The 21788-nt window shown below is 48.6% G+C and overlaps 3 protein-coding genes across 4 annotated transcripts in view; 1 reads left to right on the top strand and 2 right to left on the bottom strand.

Moving 5' to 3' along the window:
• The window catches only part of UBE4B (ubiquitination factor E4B), a 44275-nt gene extending 26987 nt beyond the window's left edge, over positions 1-17288 (bottom strand). The window contains exons 1-7 of one of the 2 annotated variants that reach the window (XM_053281160.1): positions 16000-17288; positions 10350-10536; positions 8199-8334; positions 5612-5699; positions 4421-4568; positions 2207-2435; positions 954-1349 (exon numbers count right to left, since the gene is read on the bottom strand). In XM_053281160.1, coding sequence (XP_053137135.1) covers positions 954-1349; positions 2207-2435; positions 4421-4568; positions 5612-5699; positions 8199-8334; positions 10350-10536; positions 16000-16023 — 1208 coding nt within the window. In that variant the 5' untranslated portion in view covers positions 16024-17288. The remainder of the gene's footprint in view (positions 1-953; positions 1350-2206; positions 2436-4420; positions 4569-5611; positions 5700-8198; positions 8335-10349; positions 10537-15999) is intronic. The other variant, XM_053281159.1, reaches the window with a different exon arrangement.
• Positions 17289-18003: 715 nt separating this feature from the next.
• The window catches only part of LOC128338442 (uncharacterized), a 27934-nt gene continuing 24149 nt past the window's right edge, over positions 18004-21788 (top strand). The window contains exon 1 of the transcript XR_008312628.1: positions 18004-18180. The gene's annotated coding sequence lies outside the window, so the exon portion shown is untranslated. The remainder of the gene's footprint in view (positions 18181-21788) is intronic.
• Positions 20813-21788, bottom strand: part of RBP7 (retinol binding protein 7) — a 4427-nt gene continuing 3451 nt past the window's right edge. The window contains exon 4 of the mRNA XM_053280884.1: positions 20813-21097. Coding sequence (XP_053136859.1) covers positions 21047-21097 — 51 coding nt within the window. The 3' untranslated portion in view covers positions 20813-21046. The remainder of the gene's footprint in view (positions 21098-21788) is intronic.

Genomic DNA, 21788 nt, shown 5'->3' with positions numbered 1-21788 from the left:
TGAGTTTGACAGGCTACACCACCGAGGTGTCTCTCAGCACATGCCAAGCCCAGGAGTGTCTTCTCTGCATCAGAACTGAGCTTCCACATAAAGATCCACTCCCAGTTCCCCTCCCACAAGCTCCCTTCCTTTCAGCAGCCTAATTCCGCTGAAATTAAGAAATGAAGGGAGAGGTTGCATTGTTGCCGTTATGAAGCAACAGCAATGGGGAATACTTGTCCTCCAACTGCAGATCAACCAGAAGGCCTACCAGACAGATAGAAACATAGGAAGCTGCCACAGAATGAGTCCGACCATTGGTCCCTCTAGCTCAGTATTGTCTACACAGACTGGCAGCGGCTTCTCCAAGATCGCAGGCAGGAATCTCTCTCAGCCCGATCCTGGAGATGCTAGGGAGGGAATCTGGGACCTTCTGCACGCCAGCAGGCAGATGCTCTTCCCAGAACGGCCCCATCCCCCAAGGGGAATATCTTATAGTGCTCACACATCAAGTCTCCCATTCACATGCAACCAGGGCAGACCCAGCTCAGCAAAGGGGACAAGCCATGCTTGCTCCCACCAGACCAGCTCTCTCAGGTGGTCCTCACCGGATGCAAGTATTGGAAGAGAAGGGGGCAAGAGGGAGACCCCATTCAACTCTATCCAGCAGGAAACATAAACTGCTGGGTTCCTTTCCCCATCCTTTCATCAACAGTATTTCTCCCCTGCATCAGTCCTGTAAGATGTCATGAATCTGGCACACCAGACACCACACTCAAGAGGCCTTGCTAGCAGCCGGGGACTCACACCCAGTTAGGAAGCCAACACCCTCCGACAGAGGAGGTGGTGTATTCAAGGGGCTGGTTAGTGGAGATCGACACGTCAAAACGCTGCATTCCTCTAAAGCATGCCAAGTCACTGCAACTGTCCACAGCACACGGTAAGAAGAACCACCTCGTGAGGTGGCGAAATACCTCGGCGGCGTCCTGCCCGGGAGAGAGGAGCGTCTGCCGAGGAGCCCGGGCGAAGCAGCGAACAGAGGCAGGGCCATGGCTACGGGCCGCAGCCTGCTTGAGCTGGCCAGCGGAGCAGAAGGGCTGGAACTGACGGCCGGAGGAGTCGGGGGACGGGAGGGGGTGGAGGCTCCGGCCGAGGGCGAGGCAGGACTGGCCGGAAAGGTCCAGGGGTGGGCCACCGTGTACGGGCGGTAGCGTGGGGAGGGGGGCTGGAGGCCCAGGACGTGAGGGCTGACGGAGAGGGAGGGCACGGGCGTGGGGGCCACGGGGCTAGCGGAGGGGGCAAGGAAGGAGCTGGCTAGAGGCGCAGGGCTGGCAAAACTGACGGTCGGAGCTGGGCTGGTTCCATAGAGACTATGAAGGAGGAAAAGGGGAGCAAGGAGGGAGGGGAGGGGAGGGGGAAGGAGAGAGACAGACCAGTTGGCCACTTAGAACACAGAGGGAAAAGGAAGACGGGAGAGCCAACCAGGAAGCAAAGGGTCTCGGCCTTTCCTCCTGTATTGCACATTTCTCAGCCTAGGGGCCAATTCCGTAAAGAGGTATCCAAACTGATAATGATGTCCACAATACATCTGAAAACTCACACGTGTTCTGAAGATTGCCATTTGCACATACATTTCCTATGAGGCACCACTTTTTATGTCCCATGAATCTCTGCTTTTATTTAAAACAAAACCACCATGTTCCTAGTCCTCATTGTTGCTGCGGAATGAGAACACAGGAAGCTGCTTTCTACTGAGTCAAACCATCCATCCATCCCGCTCAGTGTGGTCTACACAGACTGGCAGCAGCTCTCCAAAGTTTCTGGCGGGGGCCTTTCCCAGCCCGGCCTGGAGATGCTGCCAGGGATTGAACCCGGGACTTCCTACATGCCAATATGCCAATGCTCTACCAGTGAGCTTTGGCCTCATTCCTTAAGAGGAATACCTCGCAGCAGAGAGTGCTCACATATGGTCCCCCATCCAAATGCAATTTAGGGCAGACCCTGCTTAGCGAAGTGACAATTCATACTTGCTGCCACAAGGCCGGAGGAGGTCCTGCCGGGACTGCAAGGGCTAAATTTCACACTGACACCTGCCCTTCCAAGCACCCTGCTCTCCACCACCTGCCTTGGCGGGGCATTTGGAAAGATCTCGCTCAACCCACACACCCCTAGCGTCGTCTCTGCAGAATCAAAATGGAGCCGCGTCCGCCACGCGGCCTAAGCTTACCTTGATAAAGAGCTGGAGCCAAATGAGCCAACGTTGCAGAAGATGGGACTCGTCCCCGGATTGGAGCCCGTGTTCAGAACCAGACTCCTATCGGGCGACCGGGCGGCGGCTGCAATGGGCTGCGACGTCGCTGTCAGGCTGGTGATGGGGTTTTCCTCCCTCAGCTGGGTCGACATCATCAGGACTTCCATGAGGATCTGCCCAATCAAGTCTTTGAAGTCCGAGAACACTTTGGAGGAGAGAAGAGGAGAGGAGTCACGAGAGGATCCTTCGGAGCAACCGTCTCAGGGGCCTTGGAATCCACATGGGGCCCGTCCCTGGGATGACGAGGTCATTTAGGGATAGCCAGTCACGTGGACCGGGAACGTATACACGAGTCTGCCCCGTTTAGAATTACCCTTCTCTCCGCTCTGGAATATTCTCTTTAGCAACCTTCTGCATGCCAGCAGGCAGCTGCTCTTCCCAGAGCAACCCCTACCCCAAGGGGAATGTCTTACGGAGCTCACATGTAGTCTCCCATTCAAATGCAAACCAGGGCAGGCCCTGCTTAGCCAAGGGGACAATGCATGCTCACTACAGCAAGACGGGCTTAATTTCTGAAAGGGGCAACAACCTGCAAGGGAAACCCAGGACAACAGTGAACACTTCTTAGCACCATCAAAACCTCAGGGGAAGAGAGCGGGCCTGGTGGTAGCAAACGTGACTTGTCCCCTTAGCTAAGCAGGGTCCACCCTGGTTGCATATGAATGGGAGACCAGAAGTGTGAGCACTGGAAGAGATTCCCCTCAGCAGGGGATGGAGCCGCTCTGGGAAGAGCAGAAGGTTCCAAGTCCTCTCCCTGGCAGCATCTCCAAGATCGGGCTGAGAGAGATTCCTGCCTGCAGTCTCTGAGAAGCCGCTGGGACCAAGGGTCTGACTCAGTTTAAGGCAGAGTCCTATGCTCACACCTATGCTACCATATCAACAGCTTCAGGCTTCTTCTTTTTAAGCGGGGGGCACGCCGCAAAGGACCCGGACTTATTGGCAAGTCTAATGTGCTCGTTTGCCAGCAGAACAGATGGAATGCCTTCCTGCGTCGTCGTGAAAGCTGTGGGAGCAGAGCCACCCACGGAACCCCCTGCCACACACGGCAGGCTCGGCTTGCCAATACCAGGGCCCACTCCAACACCATCTGCTGATGACAAATCCAGCACTGTGGGGAACCAAATGCACCCAGGTGGGATCAGCCAGCCTCAGTCTCGCCACCTCGCTATCATCCCACAGCACACACACAGACCCCAGGCAATTATAGGTTGTCACATTTGTTTAAGAAGGAATAAGACAAATAGCGAGGAGCAGCAGCTCAGTCAAGATGTTCTAAGGCCAGGGATGCTCAGCTTTGGCCATCCTGCAGATGTTGGCCTAAAGGCAAGGTAAAGTGTGCCGTCAGGTCGATTCTGACTCCTGGCACCCACAGAGCCCTATGGTTTTCTTTTGGTAGAATACAGGAGGGGTTTACTATTGCCTCCTCCCGCACAGTATGAGATGATGCCTTTCAGCATCTTCCTAGATCACTGCTGCCCGATATAGTACCAGCGGAGATTTGAACCAGCAACCTTCTGCTTGTTAGTCAAGCATTTCCTCGCTGCACCACTTAAGGTGTTGGCTGACAACTCCCATAAGCCCTGTCTATTGGCCACTGTGACTGGGGATGATGGGGGTTGTAGTCCAAAAAGAGCTTTAGGGGATGGGGCCGCTCTGGGAAGAACATCTGCATGCTTGCATGCAGAAGGTTCCAAGTTCCTGGCATCTCCACATAGGGCTAGGAGACACCTGCCTGCAACCTCTGCCAGTCTGTGTAGACAAAACTGAGCAAGATGGACCAAGGGTCTGACTCAGCATATGGCAACTTCCTATGATCCAGGCAGGAATCTTTCCCAGACCTGGAGAAGCCAGGGATTGAACCTGGGACCTACTGCATGTGAGCTTGCAAATGCTTTTCCATACAACAGCCGGCCCCACAGCCCTTCAAAACTTTGCGATTGGTCAGTGTAGACCACATTGGGGTAGAAAGACTAACGTCCAACTCAGTTTTATGTATTCTGTTCCACAGATCGGGCTCTCTCTCTCTCTCTCTCTCTCTCTCTCTCTCTCGCTCTCGCTCTCTCTCTCTCTCTCTCTCTCTCTCTCTCGCAGCCTTAACAAGCACAAGGGAAACACACTCAAGTTGCTCACCTCCTTCTTTTGGATTCTGTTTAAACTGCTCGGAAAGGGAAGTTAGGAAGATGACGTCCCGATCTCGGTCCTTCCAGGAGACCCTGAAGATCTTGCAGACTAGCTGCAAGGCCTGTTCCTCGGATATTTCTGATCCTGAGGGGAGCTCCTGCAACACAAAGGAAAGAAGGGGGAAATATTTCACTTTCAGTTTGGACTGCAGAGAGCAGAAACTCAAAGTTGTGTCACTGTGGATCAGTCATCTTTTCAGCCACCCCTTCACAAAGAATACTTTACAATGGACTATTTTGCCTGCTCAACACCTGTGTGAAATTAAAGGTGGAGATCCACATTCGAGACTGAAAGTATAGCACCATTTGGGAACAGTTAAACCAAACCAGGGAAGTATATTCTTATGTCTCACCCAGTTTCACCTCTTACACTGGCATTTCAGAACTCTAAAGCATCGGCAGGAGTAGAGGTCTGCATAGCAGAAAACATGAACTGATAAAAGCTGGTGTGGGAAAATTTATTTCACCCTTCCACAACCTTGCAGTACTGTGGTAGACATTTTGAACTTAATCCTGCAGGTCTTTCAAGGTTCCCAAGAAACATGTGCCAGAAAACAGCAGATTCTCCCACTATTTCTCCCATGTATTTTAAGGGGTCAATACAGAGGCGATATCAAAAAGATTAATTGCGTATATGGTAACTGTTGCCAGATTACCTATAGCCAAACATTGCAGGGGAATCAAACTACGTCGATGGACATGGTATATCGCGCTCTCAGAAAAGCTAAACCTTATTATTCGGTCCCGTTCAAACCAGACTACAAATAATGCTTTCTATGTAATTTCATCAGATTTTATTCTTTGTACTAGATCGGGAAAACTATGGTAGTTTTCGTGCCCCAGACAATATTAAGAGTGTGGTTGGATTGATGAATCGGGGTTTGCCGTATTATGTTTTGCTGTTTGTGTTTAGATCAATATTGTTTAGTGTTGTAAGTTTGTTTTAACAAAGTCAAAAGTCCCTTGTTTGTAGTGGACTTTTGCATAAGGGCCAAAAAAAATAAAAATCAAAGCCTTGGTATTTTTGATAACGTGCTACCTGCCCTGAGATTCTGGGAATAGTGTCCTAGAAAGCCAAATAAAGCAACGAACCACACAGGCATACATCATCCCCATGCGACACAGCTGTGGAACAACCCACCTTATCCGTGAGGCTTCTCTTCTCCCTCCGGTCATTCTCATCCACTTCCATGTTTTCAATTCCTGAATCTACGTCCACCTGGGACATGCTGTAAGTGGAACCACAAACCCATTAATCTCTGGACCCTTTCAAGAGGTTCCCTTACGGAAGTTGCTGACCAAACGGGAGCCCGCAATGAGCGACGGCAGCTCAAGGAGACGAGAGTGGTGCACACAAGTAATGCGAGATCTATAAATATGTTGCAATGAGCAGCTGCACATCAATCGACTGGCCTTCTGCAGTCTACTGCTCGTGCCGCTTTTCTCTGCGGAGCCGGCACAAGCTGTGAGCCACCAAGACCAGAGTCAGCTCACCAGGAGCTCGAGAAACACCCCCATTTGGGTGCCTAGACTACAGTGTGTAAATGTTTTGTGCAAGTGTTTACACGTCGGAAGGACCTATTTAGACAGCAGTTCTCAAATTAAGGTGAGAGCTAGAGTGAGAGCCACAGCCAGAAAAGAAACCCGCATTCAAATCAGAGAGACCCGAGTTCAAATCGCAGCATGAAACTCAGGGAATGATTCTGGTCCAGTCCCTTCTCTCAGCCTAACAGGGTTGCTGTGAAGATAAACACAGCTACATGCAACACTCCAGGCTCCTTGGAAGAAAAGCAGGAGATATAGATGCAAAAACAAATGAATTATAGGTTTTGCCATGGCTACATCTGCAGCCACAGAGTGTGCATGAATGCATTCTTCCACAACACTGAGTATTCACCTGACTGCGGAGACCACCCCTTCTGTTCGCTTATGAAGGATTTGTATCCACAGAAACCAAGTGCACAGGACCATGCGTGGCTGTTATGCCAGATCCTGCTTCCTGCAAAGTTCTGGGCAAAAGGCATAAACCACCACCCCATCACTCGCTCTCTCCTCTCTTTTCCCACCCCTTCTCCATGCAGCTCTCCTTGGTCTCTCCTTCTACCTTGCTTAATATCTAAACAGTCAGGACTGCTTCGAACACCAGGCTTGCCCCACCGAGCATATTTTAAGCAATCCATTATGCATGCTAACAGAGTTAATTATTCAGCTCCCTTATCTGCCACTCCAATTGGTTTTATTAGGGAGAGCTTCCATTAGATGCCAGCTTCTATTTCCCCCCCTCCTTACATGGATTTTTAAATCCTACAATCAATTCCGCCATCAAAACACCATCCTTCTAAAACTTGCAGTGGCTGCACGGCCAAATCTGCCCCCGTTGCTAATATAGCACCAAGCCCTTCATTCAGTTGCTGACTTAGAGGTAAAAGGAGGGCAGACTCACTGGCGGGACATTGTGGGGTGGGGAGAGACACAGTCTGGACATTTGGCCCATCAGCTGCTAACTGCTTAAATGGCTACCAGCAACCTGAATTGTCAATCAGAGCTTTAAGACAAAGGGGATTCTCATAAGAACCGCCCTGCTGGATCAGGCCCAAGGAGGCCCATCTAGTCCAGCATCCTGTTTCTCACAGTGGCCCACCAGATACCACTGGAAGCCACAGGTAAAGGAGTTGAGGGCATGCCCTCTCTCCTGCTGTTACTCCTCCGCAACTGGTACTCAGAGGCACCCTGCCTTTGAGGATCCTGCCTTTCTCATCCACAAAAAATCCTGCCTTTCTAGTCCACAAGAAGTACATGATTTTCTTCCTAGCTCACCGGCCTCAGTTCCTTGGAGCCAAAAGTGAACCTCTGCACCCCAACAGTAAAAGCGAACATCAAGTGCTGTAAAGATTCCCTGCCTGATTGAACATGAACACATGGAAAGGAGGTCCATTGGTCCAGCTGCAACGTCTGGTCTATCCCAGTGAGAGCCACTGTTTTTCACGCAGGGGCCACTGGAGCCAAAAACCTTCCGTGCGAGAGCCATTTCCCACTAGGCGGCCGACTTCCATGTAGTACTGGGCCTTTCTCGGGGCTGGGAGGGCCCTTTAAGAGAGATGGATTCCTCTCTTAAGAACTCGATGGAGAAGCAAGTGCTGGGAAGGGCTCCACTTCCCAGCATGCCTTGCCTGCCTTCCAAGATGGCGCAGGGGGGCTCAAGAGGGCTCAGTTTCCCTTAAAGGAGCACCCCCACCCAGTGCTGGGCAAAGCTCAGCACGGCATGGTGGGAACCGTCGACTCTGGTGCCAGGGGGCTGGGCAGAGAATTCAGCCTTGGCTGAAGCTTTACACAGGCCCAATAAACCATTAGCCAGGGAGCTGCAATTAGGGTTGGTGGTGGACACCACTGGGCCTTGCAAAGAACACTGGTTTACCCTGACCAACAGTGGCTCTCCAGGGCTTCAGAAAGGGGTCGTTCCCAGCCCGGCCTAGAGATGCTGGGACAGGGATTGAACCTGGGACCTTCTGCATGCAAGCAGATGCTTTACTAAGGCGCTACGGCCCATCCTAATTAGGCGGTTCTAGCTCATCCCCAGTAACAAGGCAAGAGACTATTTGGAAATACATATCAGGATTGTCAAGTGGGGCAGAAATGGCATTTATTGCAGCCACTGGAACCAGCAGCAGGCATGGCCTGAGGGAGGACAGTTCCACCCAGAGGAAGAGACCAGGCAGAACCCCATTTACCTTTTCTCGCAGGAGACGCTATCGATATCCATGCTCTGCGATCGGGAGAGGGACTGAGATTGCGTTTCGAGGCTGTTTGACGGGGAGCTGCTGAGTGAACTCACGCCTTCACTGCTCTGGCTTCGGTAGGCCACACCTGGAGAAAAGACACCAGGAAGACGGCATTGTTGTTAGCTTATTAACCACTTCCCTGGGGGAAGACGACGACACAGACCCAATCCTAGCAGGACAATTAAAAGACATTTATACTCAGATATATCAGGGAGCAGCCAAGTTATGTGATAGGGCTTTCTCAAGGGTGTAGTGCTGGAGATGTATTTGGAAGCTGCCTTTAACCTACACACAGTGGCTAAAATCTATCTGCCTATTGGGAAAAGGCTGACATGCCTAAACTCTCAGTTAGTACAGGGCTGTGTCACTTTGGCCCTTCTGCAGCTGTTGGGACTACACTTCCCATAATGCCTGACTACTGGCCACTGGGGCTGATGCGAGTTGTTACCCAAACACTACTAGAGGGCTGAAGTGATGCAGCCCCGTTTTCTATAGAGCGTTCTCCCTTCTGTACTCCTGCAGGGCAGATACTTCCAAGCGCCATTAAGGGAGCCAATCTGCCCATGTGGACCTGAATAGATAGCAATGATACAGCACGTTCTGCTGTACTGTCCCTTTTATAAGGATTCCCATACAAGGTCTATCAGCCCTCTACTGCTGAGGTATCCGGATAGACTGGAGGGGTTTCATATTAAGTTATTGCTCTCAGATACAAACCAATCTACAACTTGTATGGTAGCTAAGTTTTAGCGGCAACAAATGGCTCAGTCATGATCCAGTTCAGCCATCACCTCCAGCAGGCATATACGCTCCTGAAGCAAGCAGGCCAATCACATTCCTCCAGGTAAACATGCTAGGGAGACACTACCCATGTGTCACCTGCACTGCTTCAGACAGGAAAGGAATATCTCTATTGTTATACTGCCTCTCAGTCACAAGGTCAATGTGCAAAAATTAACCACAACAGCAAACTGCTATCTAAGCAGATGGCAGGGCAAGGAGTGAAGAGGAAAATAGAGACACATATGGATCAAAAGCGGCTTGCAACATTCAGAACCTAGATACGCAGATGGAAGGGGAGATCTATGCAGATTGGGGCAAGGGCTAAAACTACTCTTGTGGTATACAAGTTCTTTCTCCAATGTAAGTGAGCTTATATTGTCATTCACTCTTATAAAGTGAATAGGAACATAGGAAGCTGCCATATACTGAATCAAACCATAGGTCCATCTAGCTCAGCATTGTCTACCCAGACTGGCAGCGGCTTCTCCAAGGTTGCAGGCAGGAATCTCTCTCAGCCCTCTCTTAGAGATGCTGCCAGGGAGGGAACTGGGAACCTTCTGCATGCAAACAATCCAAGGAGTTGTAAGGAGTAGAGCTATTTCCCAGTCCCACCTGGGGACACCAGAGATTAATCTAGGACTTTCCACATGCAATAAGGTGCTCTACCATTCAGCTACAAGTTCATATCAAGGGAAATCGTTTCCTTTTGTCATGTTTGTGCATTTCCATGAAATACTTTTTAAAAAGAGGATTGCCCAAAAGGATGGTCAGTTTCTTTACTCTCCTACCAAACTGTTTAAAAATGACCTAACTGGCTGATAGTAAGCTACTCCCTGTTCGGGTTGGAGAAATATTCTGAATTTCAAAGCCATCAGCATTAATTTTTTTAGGAAGCCTGGAAAGCCAGTATCTTGGGTTCCTCCAGCTACTAACAAACAGAGATCCACTGTTTTGGCTTAGCTTACTGGGCAGCCATAAACTGTGGTCGCCATCAATCCCCTCTCTTCCCTCAAATCCTTTTGCAGCACATAGGCAGAGAGGAGACAAGCAGGTCTTCTGCCCTTTGCACTGGGCAATGGATGGAGATGGTAAGGAACGGTGGGAAGGGAGCCCTCTCCTACAGCTCAGAAAGGATTCCTGTTTCTTACCTTCTCAAAAACGGCAAAGGAAGTGAGACCTCTAGGGATGAGATCTGTGTGGTGCTGGGTGTCCTGCTCACCAGAGGGCTGCGAGCACTCGCCCCTGGCGAGCTGGCAGGTGGGCTTGGAGAGGCCTGCCTGAGCACAGATACAACAGGGTGGTTTAACTGTCCGTTACCTGATGCACCAATCGGAGAGGTAGCAGGGGTCATGCTCTGTACATTGAGCCCAAGACTATGAGATGCTCCAGGGGATGGCGCTGCTCCAGGCGGTCCCGGGGGGTTCTCCCTCTGTGGGGATGTAAGCGGCGTGGTGGGCTGGGAAGATGGCCCACCAGCAAGCCGGGCAAGGCGCCTTCGGCGGATCTGCAACAAAAGGAGTACAAAATAGGGTTAACATGAGCACTCTTTTCTGGGGATCACTCCTCCAGAACTGGGAGAACTACAAAAGAGCAGAGATGGAACATAGAGACATCTATGGCCAAGCCAAATTCTATTCCTTATGCCAACTGAGATTCTAGTCCGGAGGACAGAACAACACGAAGTTCAAGTTAGGATGCCAACACTACAGATCAGGATCCTCTGGGTCCTTGGAACCAGCTGACTCTAGATAGCCAATCTTGTGCCCCTGGCTGTTAAGTTATTAAGCTACCCTCTCCCACTGCCTGCCTCTTCCCCTGGTTCCAAGCATCTGCCACCTCTTCAGCCTTTGGGGCCAGACCTTGCCTGTACTTGGGTCTGGGCCACCAAGAAGTCCTTGCTGTGGCTCTCATTCCAAAAGAAGGTATCGAGAAATAGAGGAGAATGTGGGAGAACGGACAAAAGCAGCTAGGCCTCTTCTAGCAAGACAGATACCCACAGGACAAAACGCTGAGGTCGAAATACGTTAAAGATGTCCCATTCCCTGCAGTACGCATCCCTTGTGCAGTAATATTACAGCTATTAAGATGCAGCCACGTTCAGGCAATTCATGTTTCACCAGGTCTCTATGTGCAGCTTAAGGCCTGCCCACCAAACAAAAGGACAGCCTAGAACAAGTGTAGACTAAAATTACTCAAATACCTCTGTAGCGAACAACGAGGGTCCCAGTTACTTGTCGTGGTGGCAAAAAACAAACCAAAACAGGAAGTGACTGGTCAAACCTGGGCTCCTAGCAGTTTGATCCTGGCACCTAGCAACTTGAATTCCTACACAGTCCTGTGTAGGGCTGGTGCCTACCTATCTGATCTGACTCCCAAGAAGCATTATTAATGGTAGGTGGTGGGGAAATAACACAAATCATCAGCGTTACCTAAGAGAGCGCCTTGCCCCATATGTCCCTACCCGGACATGAAGATCTTCTTCGGAGGCCCTCCTCTGGGTGCCCCTGCCAAGCAAGGTGAAGTGGGTGGCTACCAGGGAGAGGGCCTTTTCGGTGGTTGCACCCCGTTGATGGAATAGCCTCCCCAGTGAGGTTCACCTGGCTTCATCACTTTGCTCTTTTAGCCGCCTGATAAAATTTTGTTCACCCTGGCCTTTTAAATGCGGGTTTTTCCATTTTGATTCTGATTTTTAACTAATTTTAAAATGAGTTTTCAAGCTGCTCTGTATTGTATTCTGTGTTTTCTTTTCACCTTTTGGTTCTGTTATTTAACGTGTTATGTGTTTTTATTGTATGTTTTTCATCCTCTGTTGTGAACCGTCCAGAGAACAATTTGTTATGGGGCGGTTAACAAAGATAATGATGATTTCTTCTCTCATACTTCTGGAAGGCCTTTAACCTTCTCCTTTGCCACCTTACCCACACCCTTGCTTCTATGTGTCGCTTGGGTCTCCTTCTCTGCCCCCTCCTCCCGTTACTCCTTTTGCTGGCAATATGCCCCCCCCAGTAGGGTGCTCTTAACCACAGCTATTACTGTACCCCACCAGAAGCGGGCACCGCGTCATGCCACAGAGGAGACTGGGTTGCTGATGGTAGCCGCCATCCACAGCAACGTGCCCCATCTCACAGATGTTGCAAGTTGATCCATGGCCCAATCCAGCCCTCAGCAGAGCCAGGAGAATGACTTGCATTTTGCTTATATTTATTTCTAGCTGTGAGCTAGGTCTGAATTTGTGGGTCCCTAGTTACTAGTGCACCTGCCTATGCATATCAATGGAAGTAATTTCTGACTCCTGTATGATGGGAAGGTGGGAAAATATCCATTCTCATAAGAACATAAAAACAGCCCTGCTGGATCAAGCCCAAGGCCCATCTAGTCCAGCATCCTGTTTCACACAGTGGCCCACCAGATGCCACTGGAAGCCACAGGCAGGAGCTGAGTTTACAAAACTCATCCTGTTTACAAAAAAAATCCTACCTCATCACTCCAGGGCAGTTCATACCTTCCAGTGGCAAGAAGCTAATTCCAAGCATGGTGTCTCGTGTGTGCGTGTGTGTGTGTGCGCATATGCACGCAAGAGTGAAAACCATCATCCAACAGGTTTAGAAAGCAGAGTGGAATCTGACTGAAGTGACTGCAAAGAAAACCGCTCAAGTGGCTGGTGGTATCCTCTTAAAGCAAAGTTGTACCGAGGAAAGAAAGGGCCTTATGGAAACCTCAACAATCGTGCTTTTAAAAGGTTGAACCCTGAACAGAACCTGAAGTGGCTGTTGCTAGCAGTCTACCTTGTTGCTTTTTAGATGGCGAGCCCTTTGGCCACAGGGGGGACCACCTTGGTGACTCGTTTTTCTATGTAAACCACTTTGAGAACTGCAGCTGAAAAGCAGGATATAACTGTTCATAGTAGCAGTCTATAGTCTGCACAATCTGCCTTGATGACCGAGAATTTGAAATGCTAATGATTAACAATGATATAATCAGGTTTACACAAAATGGGCTACTCTGAAGTCCGTAGCCAATGACACAACAGAAGACACCAACCTATTATTCAAGTAACAAATTAACATGCCCCCCAAACTAAGATCCCTCCCCTTTAGCATTACTATTCAACCTCTTCCAGTGTCTGATGGGAAGTGTAGTTTTCTCAGCATGGTAAGACCACTCCCCAGCCACTAACGTGTACGTACACACATACACACACACACTCCCAGATTGTATTGCAACACTGGAGGGTTGCAAAATCACTACTTACATCATCATCATCATGATGTTTTGGAACAGACTGAATGACTTTGCATCAAGATTGGCAGCGGCTGCAACCTGATCTCCACCAGCAGCACAGAGAGTCCCACTCACCAGCGTTGAAAAGGGATCATAAAGATAATCTACTCCAGCTACTTGCAGTGGCAGGGTTTTAAAACTAGCCATGCTGGCATTCTGGATTAAAAATAGCACACATTTCACACCAAGGATTTGTTGAATTCCACACTAACAATTGCACAACTCAAGTACATGTCAATATGCTTGTTTATGTTTTGTGTGTGTGGCTTTATGACCACCTTGGTATTTCAAGCAGAGTTTCAACATTTATTGAAAGGAGCAGAAGTAATGGTTAAGTACATAAAAACAGCCCTACTGAATCAGGCCCAAGACCTATCTAGTCCAGCATACTATTTCCCACAGTGGCCCAGCAGATGCCTGTGGGAAAGCCACACGCAAGAGGTGAGGACATGCCCTCTTCTGTTTGTTGGTCCTAAATGTCCTGGTTAGTATGGCAGTAGCCAAGGAACACGAAAAGGGAAATGTTAGGACGTTTCAGCCATGCAGGATAGTCTATCCCAGGCATTGACAAATTTTCTTTAATCTAGAAGCCAGCCCCAACCTAATTTGGACAATGGACATTTGATAACATTACTTGACTTAGTGACAGACATGCGGTGGTAACTGGGCTTCTTTTTATCCCCCTGATAAGGAACAGAGCTGCCTGGGACAAACAAAAAGATCTTGTTAAGGAATTCCACCTCTGAATATCCTAGTGCCACAGCTACATTTCTATACACCATAGCGCCCTGGAGCCTGGGATTTGTCAAGCCCTGGTGTATCCCACAAATAAGATTGCCTTCTCACAACTCTGCATCATCTCAGAAATTATGCATGGTGAGTCCCAAAAGAAAAGACCTGACTTAAGCTATTCCCAATAAATATTTACCTAGTATACTCTTAAAAACTCTTCAGAGAATAAAGTTTTCAAATGTACTGGGGTACTTTGTTCTAACTACTGATGAGAAAAATATGTTCTGGCACCTATTTGTTTCACTGTATTTTTTCAATTTGCTTTCAACTCAATAGTTTGCACGTTTGACATTGCCATTTTTAATCTGAGGTTTTATTTTCACCATTGCTTATTCCAGTTTTAAAGTAACTGTTTATATACATCTTTAATAAGTATTATTATTGTGAGCTGCTTCAAGAACCATTAAACTTGCAAAGCAGAGTAAAACTGTATCTAATTTATACACATTTATAATGTTAAATTTATGTTAATTAAATAAATGAATGAATAAATAAATTTATTGTATATAAATAAAAGATTGTTTACAGGAGAGAAAGTCTGCCTCCCAGCAGGCTATGAAGACACCCAGCAAGACTTAAGTATTCACACTTGCAGCAATAGAACAGGTACAATGCGATCAGTGTCACCTTATCTTGGGGCTATGCACCACCATCCTAAGATAAGAACATGTTCAAAGTTTGCAACCAACCTGTAGCCAGAGTAGCTGATTAAGCTATCTTGAACCTGTTTACAAGCCACGTGATCTATCATCTATTTATTTTTGTTTCGTTTAAATAATCAAATGCCACCACATACACTAGCTGGAGGGAAATGAGAGATGAGGAAAGACAGGAATGAAGCAAGGTTCAAATACCAGCAAGTGCTGGCAGAGTCATATCCCCATAGTACTTAAGAACTAGATGAGCTCTAAGTATTTGTGAAGTGTAAGCAATACATAAGGTCTGAACAACACACAGGACATCCTCTTACTAAGACAGGAAGAACATCTCATCACTAGAGTATCCAAGCATCTTCCAATTATGCCACAAGCAATAACCCCATCACCTGTTATGATGCTGTCTGTGTCATCTACCAAAACATGCAACTCTGAACCAGACCTGGAGGGAAACAGCCGGAATCCAAAGCCAGATGCTGAAAAAGCAGTCTCACAAATTAGCCTAAGATTTTCATTTTACTGTGGAGAGGGAAATGGAGTATCAGTCCCCATACATGACCTGCCTTACTGTTGACTACTTAGACAGAGGAGTACAAAAGTTATGTCAACAAACAAGAACCTAAGAAGGGTCATAATAGGTTAAAAGAAATTGAATCACTCTCCAATGGATGCTTTAGAGAGAAACAGTATAAGATGCAGGGAAGTCGTTGACTATTCCTTAATATCAACACATGGAGTTTGAAAAGTTTCCTTTAAGCACGAAGAATGCAAACACACTTTCCATTTCACTTTTGAACAGAGCTAAAGAGTCTGAATTTAGAAAATAAAATTGCTCTGTCCAAATCAGAAAGATCTGAAAAGTATTATTCAACACAGATACATAATTATCCAGAAAAGAAGGAATTAAGACCTCACCCTGGAGATAATTGCAGACTTTTATGAACTAGGCTGAGGTGTGTCAATTAAAAAAAAACAACAGGGCGAGTATTGCATGCACAGGAAATGTTTATCCCCACTGCATTTTTCTAAAGCAGCAAAATATTAATTTAGACCTGAATGTCTCACTGTAATACATACACACTTACTGACTGAAAGATGCAACTCTAGTCCACAAAATATCCCTTCAATACTCCTCTGTAAATCCCCTTCAGTGGAACAATATACTTGTAACATGCATCCCAGTACCCAAACTGCCTTCCCACAACACTTCCATGCTAGTCGATATTCCTCAAACTCACCTCATCAGCGCTCAGCTCCTCCATTGTTTTCCTCTTAATGGTGAAAGGAGTGTGGGGGAAGGGGGGCCCTGTACTTCCCTTGAGGGGCGTGCTTGTGGGAGAGCAAGTCCTTAAGGGAAGCTCTGTTTTGCTGCCTCTTTCCCCAAGGATGCCTCAGAATTGCATAGTCAGAGGTTAAGAGCAATACCACACAACACACACTTTCCCCTTTGGGCACAGACAGCTTCCTTCCTCTCGTTTGCTAGTCAGCTAAAGTGTAGCACCCACACACACCCAACCCACCTTTCTCTGGCCACTGAACCTCCACGTCTTGCCCCCTCCCTGTACCTTAGCTGCCTCCGCTGTGAGCCCGGTTCCAAAAGCCTCTTTCCTCCGGAACCCCAAGCACTGGCTCACCCACTTGTATCCTGGCTCCTCGTTTTTCCCCTTTGGAGCCAACTGCCCCTTTCGGCCTACTCTAGCTACCTCCTATAGACCTAAGCTGCCTCTGGTAGATCCTAAAAAGCCAAATGCCTGCGGCCCTTTAGATCCTAAAGCCTCCCTGTCAGGCTACCTCTGCTAGGTATGAAAGCCCTTATGGCTCACAGATCTGTGTGTGCTTGTGTGTAGATATATATACACACACATAGATACATGTATTACATAAATGCACACCTGAAAGCTCTGGGGGTGGAACAACACCTCTTGTACTCCAGAGACTCCTCTGGCTGCCTGCCCCCTATATGCCCCCAATGGCACAATGCCTCCTAGTACCCCAACCGCTCCCTATCTCCTGGCCTGCTCCAAGCCCACAACTGCAGGGTGCCTTCTGAGTATCCTAAAGGCCCTGTGAGTCCCATATAGCTGGATACAGATGGGCAGGGAAGGGGAGCTCTGCCTTTTGCCTCCCTAGGAAACCCAGCTGCCGAAGGGCTCGCGTATGTTCATGTTTCGAGACAAGCACAGCGCCTGAGGCCGCCTATGCCCTGCGAGCCCCAGCGAGGCTGTCTGTGCCGAAGTCCCCCTCCCCGAAACAGACAGGCGTCCCCTCACAGGCAAACCAGGCGAGCTCGCCCGGAGTCCTCCAAGTGCCTGATCGAGCAGCAGAGGACGAGTGGGAAAGCCCCCCACCTCTCAGCACTGCCCAGCCCCCCACTCCAGGCAGCTGCCCCTTCCTGAGGCGCGGCGGCGGCTACTTCTAGCTCCCTACACAGAGATTATTCATCAAAACAAGGAGGCGGCGGCGGCCATCTTGGCGTCGGATCACGTGATCTGTTCCCTCCTCCTCTACCTCACCCCCCTCGCTCCAGCCTACCGTCCCGCCGGCGCGCGCAACGGAGAACGACCAATGGGAGAGGAGGAGGGAGGAGCCGTTTCTCCTCCCCGCCCACCAGCTCACGCGCGACCTTGCGCGCGGGGACGGTCACCAATGACGGCCAAGGGGGAGGGAGAAGGCGGGACGAGAGGGCGAAGCGGCTATCGCGGGCCACCAATCAGCGCGCGCGCGGGCGGCAGCCAATGAACGGGGAGGGAGGGAGCGCTCTCCCCCCGCCCGCCCGCCCGCCACAGCCAGCGCGCGCGCAAGGCTGCTGACCAATGATCGCGGCGGAGGGAAGGGCGCGCGAGAGCAGAAACCCCCCGCCCACCCCCTGAAGCCTGTACCTAGGAGGCGGGGCCAATCGACTGCGCCATAGCAACAGGGGCGGGGCTAGGCGTGATAACCCGTGGAGGGGTGGTGTGTGCGGGGTTTTTTTACGGCTGAGGCGGGAAAAGGCGCGAGGGGGAAAGGGTGGGGCCGACTGAGGCTGCCAGCCAGCCTGAGGGAAAGGGGGGGGGGCGGGGATTGCGAGGCCTGCCGGGTTCCTGTCACGCCAGGAGCCAAGCACTTCCCATGTTCCCACATTCAGCCATTTATGTTGTTATTATTGTTTCATTTTATATCCCGCTCTTCCTCCATGGAGCCCAGAGCGGTGTACTACATACTTCAGTTTCTCCTCACAACCACCCTGTGAAGTAGGTTAGGCCGAGAGAGAAGTGACTGGCCCAGAGTCACCCAGCAAGTCTCATGGACGGATGGGGATTTGAACTTAACAGAACTTAATTGTCTAACTTTTGTACACCACCTTGGGATGCCTTCTGAAAGGCAGCATAGAGACTGAACCATATGTAAACAAACGAATAGAGATTAAATAGTAATACACGGTGAGACACCAACCGATACATTGCTTTAGGGTGACGCCTAAAGCAACTGATACATTTCCTGACCCACCCTGAAGCTCACAAGCTGCCATTCACCACAGGGCAGGCAACAAACAGACAAAGAGCCATAGCTGTGTGTTCAGGTCCAATTCCTCAAACACACAGCAGGGGATGACAACCTGTTGGGGCTCTCACACAAAGAACCATTTGTTTCACTCACCTTTATCAAATTTGCGTCTCCACAGATGGTGTTGGGTTACAATTCCCATCAGCCCCAGCTACAATGGCCTGCAGCCTCAGTGCCCACCCTTTCAGCCTGGCTTTCGATCAAATTTGTATGGATTTTAAGTTAGCGCCCTGAGGCATCAAACATTAAATTGGGTTCAAACTGCTTAGGGCTGTTTGGCAAGTTAGCCCAATGGTGCCTCAAATTTTCACGCGTCCACCATCTTGAATCAGGGTGGGTGACATAATCACACAAACTACACCATTGAGGAGTCTCTATGGGTGACTGCAACTACATCAAGTTTGGTTCAAATCGGTTAGGCAGTCCACAAGTTAGCCTTCTTAAAACATACAAATAGCCCTGCTGGATCAGGACCAAGGTGGCCTCTCTAGTCCAGCACCCATATTCCCAGTGACCCACATCAGGGTGCAGGACATAATTACAAACTGCACAGAGGTGTCCCTATGTGTCACTCACTACAACCGTACCAAATTTGGTTCAAATTGGTTAGGCAGTTTACAGGTTAGCCCACCTGCACCCCAAACGCTTACACATCCTCCATCTTGAGTTGGGGTGGATGATATGAACTACGTCATGGAGGTGTCCCTACGACTGTACCCAGTTTGGTTCAAATTGGTCCAGTTGTTATCTGTGAAGATCCCTAGACAATGTTTCCTATAGCTTGACATGAGTCCCACCATGTTGGGCTTGCTGTCTTAGAACTCTGTTATTCCAATCTCCCTTGGTGTGTGAGTAATTGTGTGTCTCACACACCAGGTAAATGTTCACGGATAAGACAGGCATTGCGAATTTCATCATGGGGACAGACATATATACCGCCAATACTAGGTGATCTCGTAAGCCTATTGGAAAGGAGGCTAACCTGAGGTTTGAACTGGTTAGGTCTCCCAGTATAAAACTTTGGAGACTCCAACTGCAGGCTTCCTTTGCTTCTGTGTTAAACTTCTTCACACAGATGCCTTTTTGGAAGTAGCAGATGCACCACCTCGTGGCAACAGGGAAGTATTGTACTAAGTAGCTACACTTTTTAGAAGAGTTCTTTCCCCTCCTTTCTTCCAAAGGCCTCAAGGCAAATCGTTACTTTCTCTTCAGAGCTCTCTTTTAGCCCAACCATCTCTGTGAGGTGCATTAGGCCAAGATATGGTGTACAGCCCTAAGGTACTGGCTTGTTCAACAGACAGATCCCAACCAGGGGTACGCTTAGCCACTAAATCAAGTCAATTTGCTTGAACAGGGAACAGAGATGGCTTCAACAACTGAGCAGAAGCCCCCTTTTAAAGTGACAATTCTCTTTATTTAGCGGAAGGAGAGCAACTGGCCCTATTCATCCCCAGCACAACATCCTTCCAGTGGCTATTGCTGGTGTCTATCATGTTTATTTTTTAGATTGTGAGCCCTCTGGGAAGAGGTGGCCATACTTTTATCCATGTAAACCACTTTGGGAACTTTTGTTGCAAAGCATCATATTAATGATATTTGTATTCACCTCAAGGCTAGGCCTTTGGTCAAAACTTGGATCTGTTAAAACAGTACCACTAAATGAGTCCAATCACTCCTACGGATGAGCTTTAGCAGCTTAGACTGCTGCACAGACTAGAGGCCTACCTCTTTAACTGCATTGCTAGGATCTCAAAGCCAAGGACACATTAATACACCCATTTCAGAAAGCATTCTTAGAATCATCTTCTCAGACATAAGAAAGGCCTCTAAAAATATTTATGTATTTCAGCACAGCTAGTCATCAGGGAAAACTCCATACTATGGTAGAATGTATGCACCCAATTAATCTCAAGGAGCCTCATAAAAGCTTGAAGATACTCTTCTAAAGATCGACCACCACTGAGGGGCCTTTACTTTAACAATTTCAGCTTAGGCCATTGATGTTCCAGCTCTTACTGTTCAGTGTTCTCTAATTTTCCTCATCTTTGTGCAGAATCAGTTTTGATCTGGGTGGCAGTATCAAGCCAGTGTGCACATGTGCATCCAGAGTGGGGCCTTCCCAATTCAACCTGAGTGGGATCAAAGATTAACTGAGCGGACATCAGAACACGCAAGTGCACGCCTTAGAGGACTGGAGAAGTGTGCCGAATTCAGCCAGCAAGATGTTATGCTTTAAGGTCATACTGACAACCCAAGCACCAGTTCAGACAATGCAAAGGCATGTTATAGTCTAAATCGTGCCTGCCTTGATTAGTCTAGCTACAGATTGAACATCCAGATCAGTGCCTGTCTAAAAGACTGAGTGACTCACAAGCCAAGGTTTGAAGCTGGTGCATGAACCCTTATTTGGGCTGCCTGCAGTCTCCCCGTTATGGCCCAACAAGGAATCAGTCTCCAAACGGCTTTTCACAGAAGTGGTAACACTAATAAAGGCTACAGACTCCAAACTGCATTTCGAGAGACCTCTTTAATAGAGTTTCCACATTAAGTGGCAGTAACAGTTACAGCTTTTGATCTGGAGATCAGTCAGAGTGCTTTTCTAGATAACAGAGAAGGCTTTTGCCTTAGAAAGCTGTAATGTTAGTCATCACCACCTTCAGGTGAAGAGTGTTGCTGTACCCAGATTCTCCTGCCGTATTCTCTCCATGTGGTTATCTTTCAGCAATGTCACTGGGATTCGTTTCATGCTCTCTTGAAGACCTGTGTGCTTACTTGGTCCTCACACCGAAGTTCCTGTACGAGAAGGAGACAAGGCATTCATGGATACCACTGGGAATGGACAACAGATTATTCCAGCAGCCAGGCAGCCTACATAGCCAGGGTCTACTACTATAAGTACCTCCAGAAAGGGATAGGCAATACCCTGGATGCCATCTCCAACATCAGTTTGCCCTGCTAACTGCACAAAGAGGCACCTTTTAAAGTGACGATTCTGTCCCCCTGCTAAATAAGAGAATCACTGCTTTTAAAAGGTGCCTCTTTGGCCCGATTTATCCCCAGAACAGCATCCTTTCGGTGTCTGTTACTAACTTCTGCCTTGCGTTTATACAGAAATGATTCCTTGTCCCCAAAGGATTCACCATCTTAATTTCTGTAAACTGCTTTGAGGACTTTTGTTGAAAAGTGGTATACAAGTATTTGTAGGAGTCAAGTGCCATCAAATAACTGCCATCCCAGCTTGTTACATTAAGTATCTCAATTGCCAGCAGCTGCAGTGGACTAGCACCACCCTGTCTGCACTGTTCTGCCAGTAACGGATCCATCACTTCTGCGTTGGCCAGTATCCTCTACAGGGAGAAGCATTCATTACATTTGGGGTACAAGCCAACATGAAACTGACAATGGACCACTGAAATACATCCTGCTAAGGAGCTTTTAGAAATAGGAGTGCCAAGAATTATATCCTTACAAGAAGCGACAGGGA

Source organism: Hemicordylus capensis, chromosome 16, assembly GCF_027244095.1.
Source record: "Hemicordylus capensis ecotype Gifberg chromosome 16, rHemCap1.1.pri, whole genome shotgun sequence".
Taxonomy (NCBI): domain Eukaryota; kingdom Metazoa; phylum Chordata; class Lepidosauria; order Squamata; family Cordylidae; genus Hemicordylus; species Hemicordylus capensis.
The sequence above is the reverse complement of the archived record's forward strand: the minus strand, read 5'-3'. Positions and strand labels throughout refer to the sequence as shown.